Genomic DNA, 15,330 nt, shown 5'->3' with positions numbered 1-15,330 from the left:
TACAATGGAGGGAGCTGCCCTATTCTTTTTATAAAACCCTTAAAAAACATTCAAACACCTCCATTAAGGTTTTATGTACATGATGTACATAAAAAAGTACTATATATATATATAAAAGTATTTGGCCACCCATCCAAATGATGAGAATCAGGTGTCCTAATCACTTGGCCCGGCCACAGGTGTAAAAAAACAAGCACTTGGGCATGGAGACTGTTTCTACAAACATTTGTGAAAGAATGGGCCGCTCTCAGGAGCTCAGTGATTTCCAGCGTGGAACTGTCATAGGATGCCACCTGTGCAACAAATCCAGTTGTGAAATGTCTTCGCTCCTAAATATTCCAAAGTCAACTGATGGCTTTATTATAAGAAAATGGAAGAGTTTGAGAACAACAGCAACTCAGCCACCAAGTGGTAGGCCACGTAAACTGAAGCGCATAGTGCAAAGACTTTCTGCACAGTCAGTTGCTACAGCGCTCCAAACTTCATGTGACCTTCCAATTAGCCCACGTTCAGTACGCAGAGGGCTTAATGTAATGGGTTTCCATGGCCAAGCAGCTGTATATAAGCCGTACATCACCAAGTCCAATGCAAAGCGTCGGATGCAGTGGTGTAAAGCACGACGCCACTGGACTCTAGAGAAGTAAAGACGCCTTCTCTGGAGTGATAAATCACGCTTTTTCATCTGGCAATCTGATGGACGAGTCTGGGTTTGGAGGTTGCCAGGAAAACGCTACATTTTGGACTGCATTGTGCCGAGTGTGAAATTTGGTGGAGTTGGAATTATGGTGTGGGGTTGTTTTTCAGGAGTTGGGTTTGGCCCCTTAGTTCCAGTGAAAGGAACTTTGAATGCTCCAGGATACCAAAACATTTTGGACAATTCCATGCTCCCAACCTTGTGGGAACAGTTTGGAGCGGGCCCCTTCCTCTTCCAACATGACTGTGCACCAGTGCAAAAGCAAGGTCCATAAAGACATGGATGACAGAGTCTGGTGTGGATGAACTTGACTGGCCTGCACAGAGTCCTGACCTGAACTCGATAGAACACCTTTGGGATGAATTAGAACGGAGACTGATAGCCAGGCCTTCTCCACCAACATCAGTGTGTGACCTCACCAATGCGCTTTAGGAAGAACGGTCGAAAATTCCTATAAACACACTCCGCAACCTTGTGGACAGCCTTCCCAGAAGAGTTGAAGCTGTAATAGCTGCAAAAGGTGGACCCACTTCATATTGAACCCTATGGGTTAGGAATGGGATGGCATTTCAAGTTCATATGTGAGTCAAGGCAGGTGGCCAAATACTTTTGGCAATACTGTGTATGTCATGTAATAATGGGCACATTAAATCCACCCTCTTCCAGCTTCTAGGACGTAATGATCTAGCTGCAAACGTATGTAACACATGCACGCACATTAGCTTTGGATTGTTGTTAGCTAATAATAGTGATTTGGATAGTTAGCATTAGCTGTCATTGAATGGATGTTCTATCATGACAACAATATGACTGCAAATTGTTGTTTTAACACAAATGAGTACCGTTAAACCAATAATGATAGCACAAGCTAGCCGGTTGTTCTTCATTTTTGCTTTGAAAAATGTCACTGTGTGCGAACAGAACCTTTTAATAATAACATTATATATTTACGTATTTTGCTAATTTTAAGCATATGTGGCGCATTGATTTCAAAAAGGCATCACAACGTTTGCTTTTTTTAACAACATCACTGATTAGTCACTGCAGACTTCATGAGAGCCAACAAACAGAAACGTCTTTTCGGGTCGTTCTCGCCATTTCCGGGTCTAAACTGGTTGTCAAAGTGTACCAACTTGTCGGAGTGTGTCCTCATCCTTGTACTATCCAGGTGAGAGGCATGATTTATGATCTACAATAAAGTTTGACGAGGAAGCAGCTGATCATGTCAACGTTGACATGATCAGCTGCGATCATGTCAATGTTGACATGATCGCTAGTGATCAAGGCACCACTATAAATAGTTGGTCTGCATTAGTGCTTGTAATAACAATATCATTAATACTTGTTAATATTGAACTCCATCCATCCATCCACTTTCTACCGCTTATCTCTTTTGGGGTTGCGGGGGGTGCTGTAGACTATCTCAGCTGCAATCGGGCGGAAGGCGGGGTACACCCTGGACAAGTCACCACCTCCTCACAGGGCCAACACAGATAGACAGACAACATTCACACTCACATTCACACACTAGGGCCAATTTAGTGTTTCCAATCAACCTATCCCCAGGTGCATGTCTTTGGATGTGGGAGGAAGCCGCAGTACCCGGTGTGAACCCTCGCAGTCACGGGGAGAACATGCAAACTCCACACAGAAAGATCCCGAGCGCAGGATCGAACCCAGGACCTTCGTATTTTGAGGCAGATGCACTAACCCCTCAACTCACCGAATGTAAATTGGGTTTTATTGGCGGAAAAGAGTTGTTGGCTCCGCTGAAAGTGGACTTTTATTTACGAGTTACAATGCATTAAAAAAATCGTCATGTCTTTCATAATGATTGTAAACAATAGGCAAAATTCCAAAAAAAGGTGCAGTTCCCCTTTAATAGCAACCGATACTAGAGTGATTAGAACGATATTTGTATTTTGCCAAAATCTTTTTTTTTAATTTTTTTTTTTAATGTTTACAAATTCAGGGAATAATTCCCCGGCCAGTTATTGTTTAGTTATTGTGTACTATTGACTTTGCTCACACTATTGTATGTAATAAAAGAGAATAAGGAAGTAGTTTAAATATTGTGTTGATATCTTTACTGTCACCATGAATACATTAAACATAAATACAGTTTGGCGTCCCCCCGCCAGTTCTTCCTTTTCTGTTCGGTCAAAAGTCTGGAATTCGGCATTTGAGGATCCCCACTTGACAGTTTGGACTTGGTTCGTTATTTTCCAGTGTTTAGAACCACTTCCTGTCCTGGTGCTCTGGTTTTGGTTACTATTTCTTGTTTGGTCTCTGTTTTCAAGCACCTTTACTTACTGTTCCTGGTGCCGCCAGAACACCTGTTCCTCATTGCTGATTAGATCCTAGACTCAGGCTGCATGTTTCTGGTCCTCGCTTCATGAAATCATCTCCCAGCATTCATATTCCCGGCCCCTCTGCTGCTTTTTGGTGTTGTTACCATGAAGGAGACATTGTGTTCCCAGGCGGGGTGTGTATTGCCCAGTCGGTGAAGATCCCTCGCGAGCCCACCGATGGGGAGTTTGACAAGATCATCAGGCGCCTGATGGAGACCAGCAACGCCAGAGGAGTCATCATCTTTGCTAACGAGGACGACATCAAGTATGTTGTTATCAAATAGGGAAAATGCATTTCTTTCAATCTGCATCCTAACAAAAAGGGTAATATTAAAAAAATGGATTGATGTTGATAGTCCAACACATAGTGACTGGTATACACACACAATAAATACTGACTCGTATACACACATAATAAATACTGACTGGATACACACATATTACATACTGACTGGTATACACACATAATACACACAGACTGGTATACACACATAATAAATACTGACTGGTATACACACATAATACATACTGACTGGTATACACACATAATACATACAGACTGTTATACACACATAATAAATACTGACTGGCATACACACACAATAAATACTGACTGGTATACACACATAATAAATACTGACTGGTATACACACATAATAAATAATGACTGGTATACACACATAATACATACTGACTGGTATACACACAATACATACTGACTGGTATACACACATAATACATACTGACTTGTATAGACACATAATAAATACTGACTGGTATACACACATAATAAATACTGATTGGTATACACACTTAATACATACTGACCGGTATACACACATAACACATACTGACTGGTATACACACATAATGCATACTCACTGGTATACACACATAATACATACTGACTGGTATACACACATAATACATACTAACTTGTATAGACACATAATAAATACTGACTGGTATACACACATAATAAATACTGACCGGTATACACACATAATACATACTGATTGCTATGCACACATAATACATACTGACTGCTATACACACATAATACATACTGACTGGTGTACACACGATACATACTGACTGCTATACACACATAATAAATACAGACTGGTATACACACATAATACATACAGACTGGTATTCACACAATACATACTGACTGCTATACACACATTATAAATACAGACTGGTATACACACATAATACATACAGACTGGTATTCACACATAATACATATGGACTGGTATACACACATAATAAATACTGACTGCTATACACACATAATAAATACTGACTGCTATACACACATAATACAAACTGACTGCTATACACACATAATAAATACAGACTGGTATACACACGTAATAAATACTAGAGATGTCCGATAATTACTTTTTTGCCGATATCCGATATTGTCCAACTCTTAATTACCGATTCCGATATCAACCAATACCGATATATACAGTTGTGGAATTAACACATTATTATGCCTAATTCTGTTGTGATGCCCCGCTGGATGCATTAAACAATGTAACAAGGTTTTCCAAAATAAATCAAGTGAAGTTATGGAAAAAAGTGCCAACATGGCACTGCTATATTTATTATTGAAGTCACAAAGTGCATTTTTTTTTTTAACATGCCTCAAAACAGCAGCTTGGAATTTGGGACATGCTCTCCCTGAGATAATCCTGATACCCACTACAACTATGGGAAATACTATACTTTGACTTTCACAAAGTGCATTATTTTTTTTAAACATGCCTCAAAACAACAGCTACAAAAACAACGAAGACACACAGCTTCAGTCCAGAGTATACTAGAGTAATAAAGTACACAATAACATAGTCCTCCTTTAGTGCAAGGCTTCCTGGCATACTGTATAACAGGAAATTATAAACTGGGCTCAATCTGCCCTACTCTAACATATTTGTATGAGTAACACAAATGTGCTGCAAGCTAGTGGTGAGTGCTTGAAAGCTAGTGGTGAGTGCTTGAAGTGACCTACCAGTCAGCCAGAGCTTCTGAAATGCTGCGTTGAGACAGGGCAGCTCCGTTCACTGCAAGCTGCAAAGTGTGTGCCATCCAAACTCCACCGTAGCCTTTGCCATACTGCGTGCGTTGTCCCTGACCACAACATGGGTTTTCGCCCTGGGGTGTTTTTTGTTTAATTTTTGTTTTTTCTCGGCCTAGTCTTTAAGCGACAACTGTGTGGTACTACTTTGTTTGGTGTTTGCTTTTCATCCGTCTTCCGCTTGTATTCATTGTGTATCTCCTTATGATTCTTGAAGAGGTGGGAGATCAAATTGCTCGTATTAAAGGAAGACGTTCCTCCTCGCATAACCAACTTGTTGCAGTCATTGCAAATTGCCAGTGTTTTATCCGTCAGAGACACTTTAAAATAATCCCAAACCATAGACATGGTGTCGTTAGTCAGTCACAGAGCAAGCGCGCTTGTTAGCCACGGCTACAGCACCGGCAACAACACACTCTTGCTGTTGTTATGCTCCGCTCTCGGCGGTTTGATGAGGTCATCAAGCGTCGCCAGTAAACCTCTCATGCTGCAGTTGTCAACTCCTGTGTTGTGTGTGGAAGAGGAGAGGGGAGGGGCTGCTGACTGGGAGATGCATCTGCTCTGTACTTCTTCTTACGTCCGTGTACCGCTCCGTACAGCAGCGTTTTAAAAAGTCATTAATTTTACTTTTTGAAACCGATACTGATAATTTCCGATATTACATTTTAAAGCATTTATCGGCCCGCCGATATTATCGGACATCTCTAATAAATACAGACTGGTATACACACATATTACATACAGACTGGTATACACACTTATTACATACTGACTGGTATACACACATAATACATAATGACTGGTATACACACAATACATACTGACTGGTATACACACATAATAAATACAGACTGGTATACACACATAATACATACTGACTGGTATACACACATAATAAATACAGACTAGTATACACACATAATACATACAGACTGGTATTCACACATGATACATACGGACTGGTATACACACATAATAGATACTGACTGGTATACAGACATAATAAATACTGACTGGTATACACACATAATACATACTGACTGGTATACACAAGCTATGGGGATGATATCAGTAGAAAATAACTACATTTAGTGTAGATAATAATGAGTCATATATTGGAATATGGAATCCATTATTTAAATGTGTTTCAACTATTAAATGAACCTAAAATATGACTTTTTTTTTTTAACTTTGTGGTAAATATTGGACACAATGTGTTGTCAAACTTATGAGATGTGATGCAAGTGACATTTGACACTATTGCACACTTTTTTAATGATTTTTTTTTTTATAAATGGCTGTGGTGATAATGTAAATGAGGGACTTATAATCATTGCTATGTTGGAATTCTTATTAACATTGATACTGTTGTTGATATTATTCATTTTTGTTTGACTACTTTTGGATTGTTTTGTGTCATGTTTGTGTTTCCTCTCAATTGCTCTGTTGATTGCTATTCTGAATGTTGCTCGTTTTGAAATTGTATTATTTTGTTGGACTGGTTACTACAAAATAAAATAAAAAGTATACTGGCTAATTGGAATCCCTCTTGACTGCGCCCACGACAGACAGGTCCTTGAGGCGGCCAAGCGCGCCAACCTGACGGGCCACTTCCTGTTTGTGGGCTCTGACAGCTGGGGGGCAAAGAGCTCGCCAATCATGGAGCTAGAGGACGTCGCCGAGGGCGCCGTCACCATCCTGCCAAAACGGGCCTCCATAGACCGTACGGAGAACCGTTGGTGGCGCTGCTGTGCGTGTGCGCTTGCTCGCTCATGAGCATGTGTGTGTGTGTGTGTGTGTGTGTGTGTGTGTGGGTGTGTGTTGCAGGCTTTGATCAGTACTTCATGTCACGCTCTCTGGAGAACAACCGCCGCAACATCTGGTTCAACGAATTCTGGGAAGACGACTTCCGGTGTAAACTGACCCGGCCGGGAGTTAAAGTGGACCCTGGGAAAAAGAAGTGCACAGGTGAGCCTCCTTTGGAGTCGCACTGAGCCGTGTGTAGAAAGAGCATGGCCAACTCAATTTAAAAAAATGGCACCCTGTGGTCACGTGAGGGGCTTTGGACCAATCAGAGAACGTATGGCCAGAGGATCTCCTCAATGATTGGTCGAAAGACCCTCAGGTGACCACAGGGCGCCATTTTGAGGCCAACTTTGAAACAGAGTTGTCCATACTCATACTCACAGTCAAATGTACACGACTGCCCCCTTTAGGGGATGCAGAGTATTGCCTGTTTCTGCAGTTTGTCTGACCAGCATGAATAATAATGTCCCACACCTTTACACCAGCTGTGGCATGTATGTATAACTCATATTTGGCTGGGGAACACAAAGAGGTTTGCGAGAGATGACGTATTCGGAGCCAGCGAGCCAAACGTCACTTTAAGGTTCTGCCCTTTATTTGACATGCCAACCATCAGCCGTTTTTAGTATGAAGGATCTAAACTACATTTAACACCAGGGCCGCTCCAAGCTAAAATGGGGTCTAGGGCAAAATTAGATTTGGAGCCCCCCAGCCCCCACATTAAATATTAATTTTTTTGCGTTTGAATTTAAATTTATCCAATTGAATTTTTTGCATTTGAATTTAAATTTATCCAACTGAATGTTTGCGTTTGAATTTTGTGAAGTGCAATGTTTTACATAAAATTATGCTGACAATTTTATTTGATAAAAAATTGTCAATAAGATTTGTAGTAAAAAATTCAGTTTGTCAAAATATAGTGTTTAAAAATCAGTTGAGGAAAATGATTTTGTATACACTGATTTTTGGAGGTGTGGAGACTAATTTGTGTCTTTTTTGACACTGAATTTATTAAACAGAATTTTTTTCGTTTGAATTATGTGAACTGAATTTTTTTACACCAAATTATGCCAATAATTTTATTTAATCAAAATGTGTGACCAAAATTTGTGTTAAAAACAGTTTAAAATACAGTGTTTTAAAATTCAGTGTAAAAAGAAAAATTATTGTTTTAAAATTCAGTGTAAAAAAATTGGTGTATAAAAAAATCAGTGTAAAAAACCCTGAATTGTTTTAAAATTCAGTGTAAAAAAACATAATTGTTTTAAAATTCAGTGTAAAAAAATTGGTGTATAAAAACTGAATTGTTTTAAAATCCAGTGTAAAAAATTAATGTATAAAAACTTGGTGTAAAAATAAAAAGGTCTGTTTTTTTACACTGAATTTTTACACACTGATTATTTTACTCTCAATTTCAAAACAATTCCGTTTTGTTTTTTTACACTGAATTTTTATACACACAATTAATATTAAACACACGCGTTTTTGCTCACAGTTTTTATTCAATTCAATTCCCAGCGTAATTTGATGTAAAAAATGTCAGTTCACAAAATTCAAATGCAAAAAAATCAGTTAAATAAAATTAGGGTAAAAAAAGTTTTTGTAATACAGACACAAATGAGAAGTTAAAAAAAAGTGTCATATTCTTATCAGTGACGGAGCAGGAAGGGACTGATAATATGTTTGCATTTAAATGTTATTATAAGCTATGTGTCATTCACTAATTGACATTTACTAATTGACAACAGATTGCGAGGCCTAGCGTGTGATCTGCGTGTAGTTTGGTGAGATCTGGACAAGGTGGGGCTGCTCAGTGACATCACAAATGTGTCGTTTTTCAAAATGACTTAAAAACATTAACAGCAGAAAGGAAAATGTTTATTGCACAAACAAAGGTTAGTGGTATTTTAGTTTTTGCAATGGTGAGGGGGGGTCATCTTCACACATAACATTCACCCATTATTGTCACGGTGTCACATGCTGGTTGTCAGCGTGACCCCTAGATGCAGAGATGGCAGGCAAGGGGCAAGAAAAAGGTCTCGAGACACAAATGTGTGTACCAGCGTGGCGACGGCAGTGAGCAAAAACAAGGCACGGCAAAACACAAAAAAGGCTCCATGAACATAGAGCAACAAACCAGCATCGCAAGCAAGGCGACATTGGGAGAGAACCCCTCCTGATTAGTGATTAGGGACAGACGAGCCACCTAATTACCAATAAAGAGCAAGTGAGGAGAATCAGCACTCAAGCCACAGGCAAAGTGGCTGAGCATGAGGCCAGACAGGAAGTGGAAGCAACACCAATAACATAAATCCAAGCATGATAATATATTACTGATGTATTTAGTTCTGCCACCCCTGAACACACGTGATGTCACATGACCTGTGTGTGTGTGTGTGTGTGTGTGTGTGTGTGTGTGTGTGTGTGTGTGTGTGTGTGTGTGTGTGTGTGTGTGTGTGTGTGTGTGCGTGTGCGTGTGTGTGTGTGTGTGGGTGTCGCAGGGCAGGAGAGAATCAGCCAGGACTCTTCTTACGAGCAGGAAGGAAAGGTCCAGTTTGTGATCGACGCGGTCTACGCCGTAGCTTACGCGCTGCACAGCATGCAGCAGAACCTCTGTGGCGCCGCCTCGGGGGTCTGCAACAAGATGGATCCGGTGGAGGGACGCTCGCTGCTGGACTACATCCGAGCCGTCAATTTCAATGGTGATCATTTATTCATTGGATTGGAAAAAAGCTTAGATTTTTATTCTGTTGCTTTATTAGTTGTTTGAGTGTAACTAATAAAAATGGATCAAATCTGCACCGCATAAAATAAGGTAAAACAAGTTAAATAGAAGGTAAAAAATATGGTAAAAGAAGGTAAAAAAAGTTAAATAAAAGGTAAAAAAAATGGTAAAAGATGGTAAAACAAGTTAAATAGAAGGTAAAAAAAGATGGTAAAAGAAGGTAAAACAAGTTAAAAAGAAGGTAAAAAAATGGTAAAACAAGTTAAATAGAAGGTAAAAATATGGTAAAAGAAGGTAAAGCAAGTTAAATAGTAGGTAAAAGATATGGTAATAGAAGGTAAAACAAGTCAAATAGAATGTAAAAAAGATGGTAAAACAAGTTAAATAGAAGGTAAAAAAGATGGTAAAAGAAGGTAAAACAAGTTAAAAAGAAGGTAAAAAAAAATGGTAAAAGAAGGTAAAATAAGTTAATTAGAAGGTAAAAATATGTTAAAAGAAGGTAAAGCAAGTTAAATAGTAGGTAAAAAATATGGTAAAAGAAGGTAAAACAAGTCAAATAGAATGTAAAAAAAGATGGTAAAACAAGTTAAATAGAAGGTAAAAATGTGGTATAAGAAGGTAAAACAAGTTAAATAGAAGGTAAAAATATTGTAAAACAATAGTGCATCTGCCTCACAATACGAAGGTCCCGAGTAGTCCTGAGTTCAATCCCGTGCTCGGGATCTTTTTGTGGGTTCCCTCCGGGTACTCCGGCTTCCTCCCACCGCCAAAAACATGCACGTGGGGATAGGTTGATTGGCAACACTAAATTGGCCCTAGTTTGTGAATGTTGTCTGTCTATCTATGTTGGCCCTGTGATGAGGTGGCGATTTGTCCAGGGTGTACCCTGTCTTCCGCCCGAATGCAGCTGAGATAGGCTCCAGCACCCCCCGCAACCCCAAAAAAGGGACAAGCGGTAGAAAATGGATGGCTGGATGGAAGTTAAAAAAAAGGTAAAAATATGGTAAAAGAAGGTAAAACAAGTTAAATGGAAGGTAAAAAAAAAGATGTTAAAACAAGTTATATAGAAGGTAAAAAGATGGTAAAAGAAGGTAAAACAAGTTAAATAGAAGGTAAAAATATGGTAAAGGAAGGTCAAACCAGTTAAATAGAATGTAAAAAAAGAAGGTAAAACAAGTTAAACAGAAGGTAAAAATATGGTAAAAGAAGTTAAATATAAGGTAAAAAAGATGGTAAAAGAAGGTAAAACAAGTTACATATAAGGTAAAAAAAAGTTGGTAAAACAAGTTAAATAGAAGGTAAAAAAAGATGGTCAAAGAAGGTAAAACAAGTTAAATAGAAGGTAAAAAAAGATGGTAAAAGAGGGTACAACAAGTTAAATAGAAGGTAAAGGAAGGTAAAAGAAGTTAAATAGCATGTAAAAATATGGTAAAAGAAGTTAAATAGAAGGTAAAAAAATGCTAAAAAAAAGTTAAGTAGAAGGTAAAAAAGATGGTAAAAGAAGTTAAGTAGAAAGTAAAATAAATGTCAATTAAAGGTGAAAGACAAAAACCAGGTAAAAAATGTAGTTAAAATATAAAAGATGGTTATAAAAAGGAAAAAAGGTAAGGTGGTAAAAAAAGTAAATAGAAGGTAAAAAAAGGTTAAAAAAATTAAGTTAAAAGGTAAATAGAATGTAAAAGAGAGTAAAATATGTCCATAGAAGGTGAAAGAAAGTAAATAAAATGTAAAGAGGATAAAAAAGGTATATAGAAGGTAAATATAATGTCAAATAGAAAGTAATAAAAGGTTTAAAAAAAAAAAAAAAAAGTAAATAGAAGGTAAAAGAAGATAAAAACCGCCAAAAAAAGGTAAATATCAGGTAAAATAACGTATGTGAAAAGGTAATAGAAGGTGAATGAATGTAAAGAGGGTAAATTAGAAGTAAAATGGAAGGTAAAAGCAGGTAAATAAAAGGTCAAATAAGGTTAAAAAAGGTGAAAGAAGGTAATTCGAAGGTCATAAAAAGTAAAAAGGTAAAAGAGGATAAACAAGGTAAATGTAAGGTAAATGAAGCCGTGTAATAGAAAGTAAGTGAAAAAATAATATTTAAAAAAAAAGGAAAATTTGAAGTAATAGGTAAAGGTAAATAAAAGGCAAAATAAGGTTAAAAAAGGTGAAATAAGGTAATTAGAAGGTAAAAGAGGGTACGACACATAAATAGAAGGTAAATAAAAGGTAAAATGAGTTAATGCAAGGTAAAATAGTATTTAAAAAAAGGTAAATTCAAGGTAAAAGAAAGTAAATAGAAGGTAAAAGAGAATAAAAAAGTAAATAGAAGGTAAACTAAGGTAAATGAAAAGGTACAATTGAAGGTAGATAAAAGGTAAAATAAGCTAAATGAAAGGTTAAATAGAAGTTAAAAAAGGAAAATGCAAAGGTAAAATAAGGTCAATAGAAGGTGACAGAAAGTAACTAGAAGGTAAAAAGAGTTACATGAAAGGTAAATAGAAGGTAAAGAAGGGTAAACAGAAAGTAAATGCAAAGGTAATGAAGGTTATGGCAAGCAAACATTTTTGCATTTGAACTATTTTCACTAAAATATTCATTATTTTTGATTAATCAAACAAACTCATGGATATTTTACTAAAATATTCGATGGCTGCAGTGAGAACCGTTTTGAACCAGAGTTGACATCACCCTTCTTCAAACACACACACACACACACACACACACACACACACACACACACACACACACACACACACACACACACACACACACACACACACACACACACACACACACACACACACACACACAGAGAGAGAGGTCCTCAAAGCTGCACCTAAACTGACCCGCCTGGGAGGAGAGTTGAGTTCAGGCGTCTTAGATCCAGCTGGTCCTGGTCTAAGGCGGGCGTGTGCTTATTCTAACAGGAAGTGCCGGCACCAGCGTTCTGTTCAATGAGAACGGAGACGCCCCGGGTCGCTACGACATCTTCCAGTTCCAGATGACCAATCACAGTCACTGCGGCTACCATGTCATCGGCCAGTGGACCAACAACCTGCGTCTCAAGGTGAGTTTCCCATCGGCACACGTCCAACAATGTCTGCCTAACTACCGTCTGTCTACCAGCTGGAGGAGATGCAGTGGTCTGGGGGAGACAAATCCCTTCCAGACTCCATTTGTAGTTTTCCTTGCAAACCAGGAGAGAGGAAGAAGATGGTGAACGGGGTGCCCTGCTGCTGGCATTGTGAGGTAACCCCACCTGATGTCTGTCTGTGTGTGTGTGTATACCGTGTATGTATATGTATATATATATATATATATATATATATATATATATATATTATATGTGTGTGTATATACATTATATTAATGTGTGTGTGTGTGTGTGTGTGTGTGTGTGTGTGTGTGTGTGTGTGTGTGTGTGTGTGTGTGTGTGTGTGTGTGTGTGTCTCGACGGGATCACCACCTTATCGTGGTGAGGCACTTTGCGCGTCTCCATGACCCCTAGAGCTATGTCGGCTGGAGTCTCGCACTCCTGGCAGGGTCACCCAAGCCGAACAGGTCGAAGGGTAGAGACCAGACTAAGAGTGATCCCAAACCACAAGACCTCAACGGCGGAGGGCGGTGGGTGTGAGAACCACCACAACGGCTGCAAAGGCGGAAGAAGGCGCCCCACAACCATGTGGGTTAAACCGGGAGGCAGTATGGCTACGGGAGTAAACCCCAAATGAAAAATCTGTGCTCCGGGGACACACACATGGGCAGGTTTCCAGCAGACCGGATCTCTGGCTGACTGGATCTCTGGCAGTCCCCTGCAACTGCACTCACCTGAAGGTCGCCTCGAGTTTCTCTCGTGCCACTGGAATATGGTGGATGTGGCCAAGATTGTGGGGGAAGGAACTGCGCGCACCATCCCTCACACAAATACACTCTTTGCGCAGGCTTCAGCTTCTTCCGAAAAGTCTTCAGGCGACAGGATAAAGCGACGGGGGCAGGTCAAGGATGTGACTGGAAGCTCCTAGCTTGAATCCTGCACAGAGGCGGCATGGGTGTGATGGTCGTTGTGAAGATTGGGATCAGGAACATGATCTTCCTTCGGCAGCTGCCCATGTGACTGAGCAGCCCTATTTAGGGTCCGCACTGCTCACCCCAAATTGGGGAAGGGTCTAGAAAAGGTGACCCAAAAATTGTTTGTTCCTCACACCTGGGTGGCAAACCGCAGCCACCAAGGCATCCCCTACTGCGGTCGAAAACATAACAAAGGAAAGTATATGACTATACACCTGGCTACCTGGAATGTCCGCACCCTCCTCGACACGCAGGATGGGACGGAGAGACCTCATAGACGGACGGCGCTCATTGCACATGAGCTCAAGAGATACAATGTCGACATCGCAGCACTCAGTGAAACTTGGTTGTCGGGTGAAGACTCCCTGACAGAAGTCGGTGAAGGCTATACCTTCTTCTGGAAGGGTCTCCCGGAAGGCGAACGTAGGCTCCATGGAGTTGGTTTTGCTGTAAAAAGCAAACTACTCAATAACATCCCAGAATCCCCCCAAGGCATCAGTGAGCGGCTCATGACCTGGCGTATCCCCCTGGTGAAAGGCCGGTTTGCTACGTGTGCGTATGCCCCTACCTTGGATGCTGATAGTAACATCAAAGATGCCTTCTACGAGTCTCTTGCGGCTGCCCTATCCAGAGTCCCTAAGTCCGATAAGCTTGTCCTCATGGGTGACTTCAATGCCCGAGTTGGCACAGATGCCCAGCTCTGGACTAAAATAATCGGGCTTCATGGATCTGGGAAAATAAACAACAACGGCATTCGACTCCTCTCTCTGTGCTCTGAGCACCAACTTCTCATCACTAACACAATTTTTCAGTTAAAAAAAAATACATAACATCTTGGATGCACCCACGGTCCAAACATTGGCACCTGCTGGACTATATAATTACACGGCAACAAGATCGACAAGACGTCTGCATAACCAGGGCCTTACGTGGGGCTGAATGCTGGACTGACCACCGGCTGATTAGATCCAAGCTGAGGATGAAAATCCGACCCCCACACAAGAAACAGCAGCCAAGAAAGCGACTGAACTGCAGGGCCCTGGATTCTCCAGAGTGTACATCTCACTACCGCAGCAAGCTGGCTACGGGGCTTTCCACCTTGGAGGACTACGGCACCACCTGTGACATGGACAGTGAGTGGGCAAAACTGAGGTCAACATTACATCAAGCTGCCTCTGAAACCATCGGCTTTACTCAGAAGCACCATCAAGACTGGTTCGACAACAGCTCGGTAGAAATACAGGAGCTGCTGGACGCCAAGCGCAAAGCCCATGCTGCCCTGCTCTCCAACCCTCACTCTCCATCACTCCTCCACCATTATAAAACAACCAGAGCTGAGACACAGAAACAACTGCGGCTCATGGAAAATGAGTGGTGGCTCAAAAAAGCCCAGGAGATCCAGGGATATGCAGATGCTAATAATACCTACGCATTCTACGCTGCTGCAAAATCCATCTATGGCCCACAAAAGCGAAGCATCGCTCCAGTAAGATCCGCAGACGGACACGTGTTATTCAAGGATAAACAACACATTCTTGAGCGTTGGGCTGAGCACTTCGACTCACTGCTCAATAAAATAAACCCCTCTGATCCATTAGTGCTCAATGCA

The 15,330-nt window shown here is 40.3% G+C and overlaps 1 protein-coding gene across 1 annotated transcript in view; it reads left to right on the top strand.

Annotated features, from left to right (window-relative positions):
* Nucleotides 1-15,330, top strand: part of grm6a (glutamate receptor, metabotropic 6a) — a 46,787-nt gene that overhangs the window by 12,546 nt on the left and 18,911 nt on the right. The window contains exons 5-10 of the mRNA XM_061985512.2: nt 3,175-3,310; nt 6,700-6,854; nt 6,959-7,099; nt 9,439-9,639; nt 12,581-12,720; nt 12,780-12,902. Of these exons, the coding sequence (XP_061841496.2) occupies nt 3,175-3,310; nt 6,700-6,854; nt 6,959-7,099; nt 9,439-9,639; nt 12,581-12,720; nt 12,780-12,902 (896 nt within the window). The remainder of the gene's footprint in view (nt 1-3,174; nt 3,311-6,699; nt 6,855-6,958; nt 7,100-9,438; nt 9,640-12,580; nt 12,721-12,779; nt 12,903-15,330) is intronic.

Source organism: Nerophis lumbriciformis, linkage group LG23 (assembly GCF_033978685.3).
Source record: "Nerophis lumbriciformis linkage group LG23, RoL_Nlum_v2.1, whole genome shotgun sequence".
Taxonomy (NCBI): Eukaryota; Metazoa; Chordata; class Actinopteri; order Syngnathiformes; family Syngnathidae; genus Nerophis; species Nerophis lumbriciformis.
The sequence above is the reverse complement of the archived record's forward strand: the minus strand, read 5'-3'. Positions and strand labels throughout refer to the sequence as shown.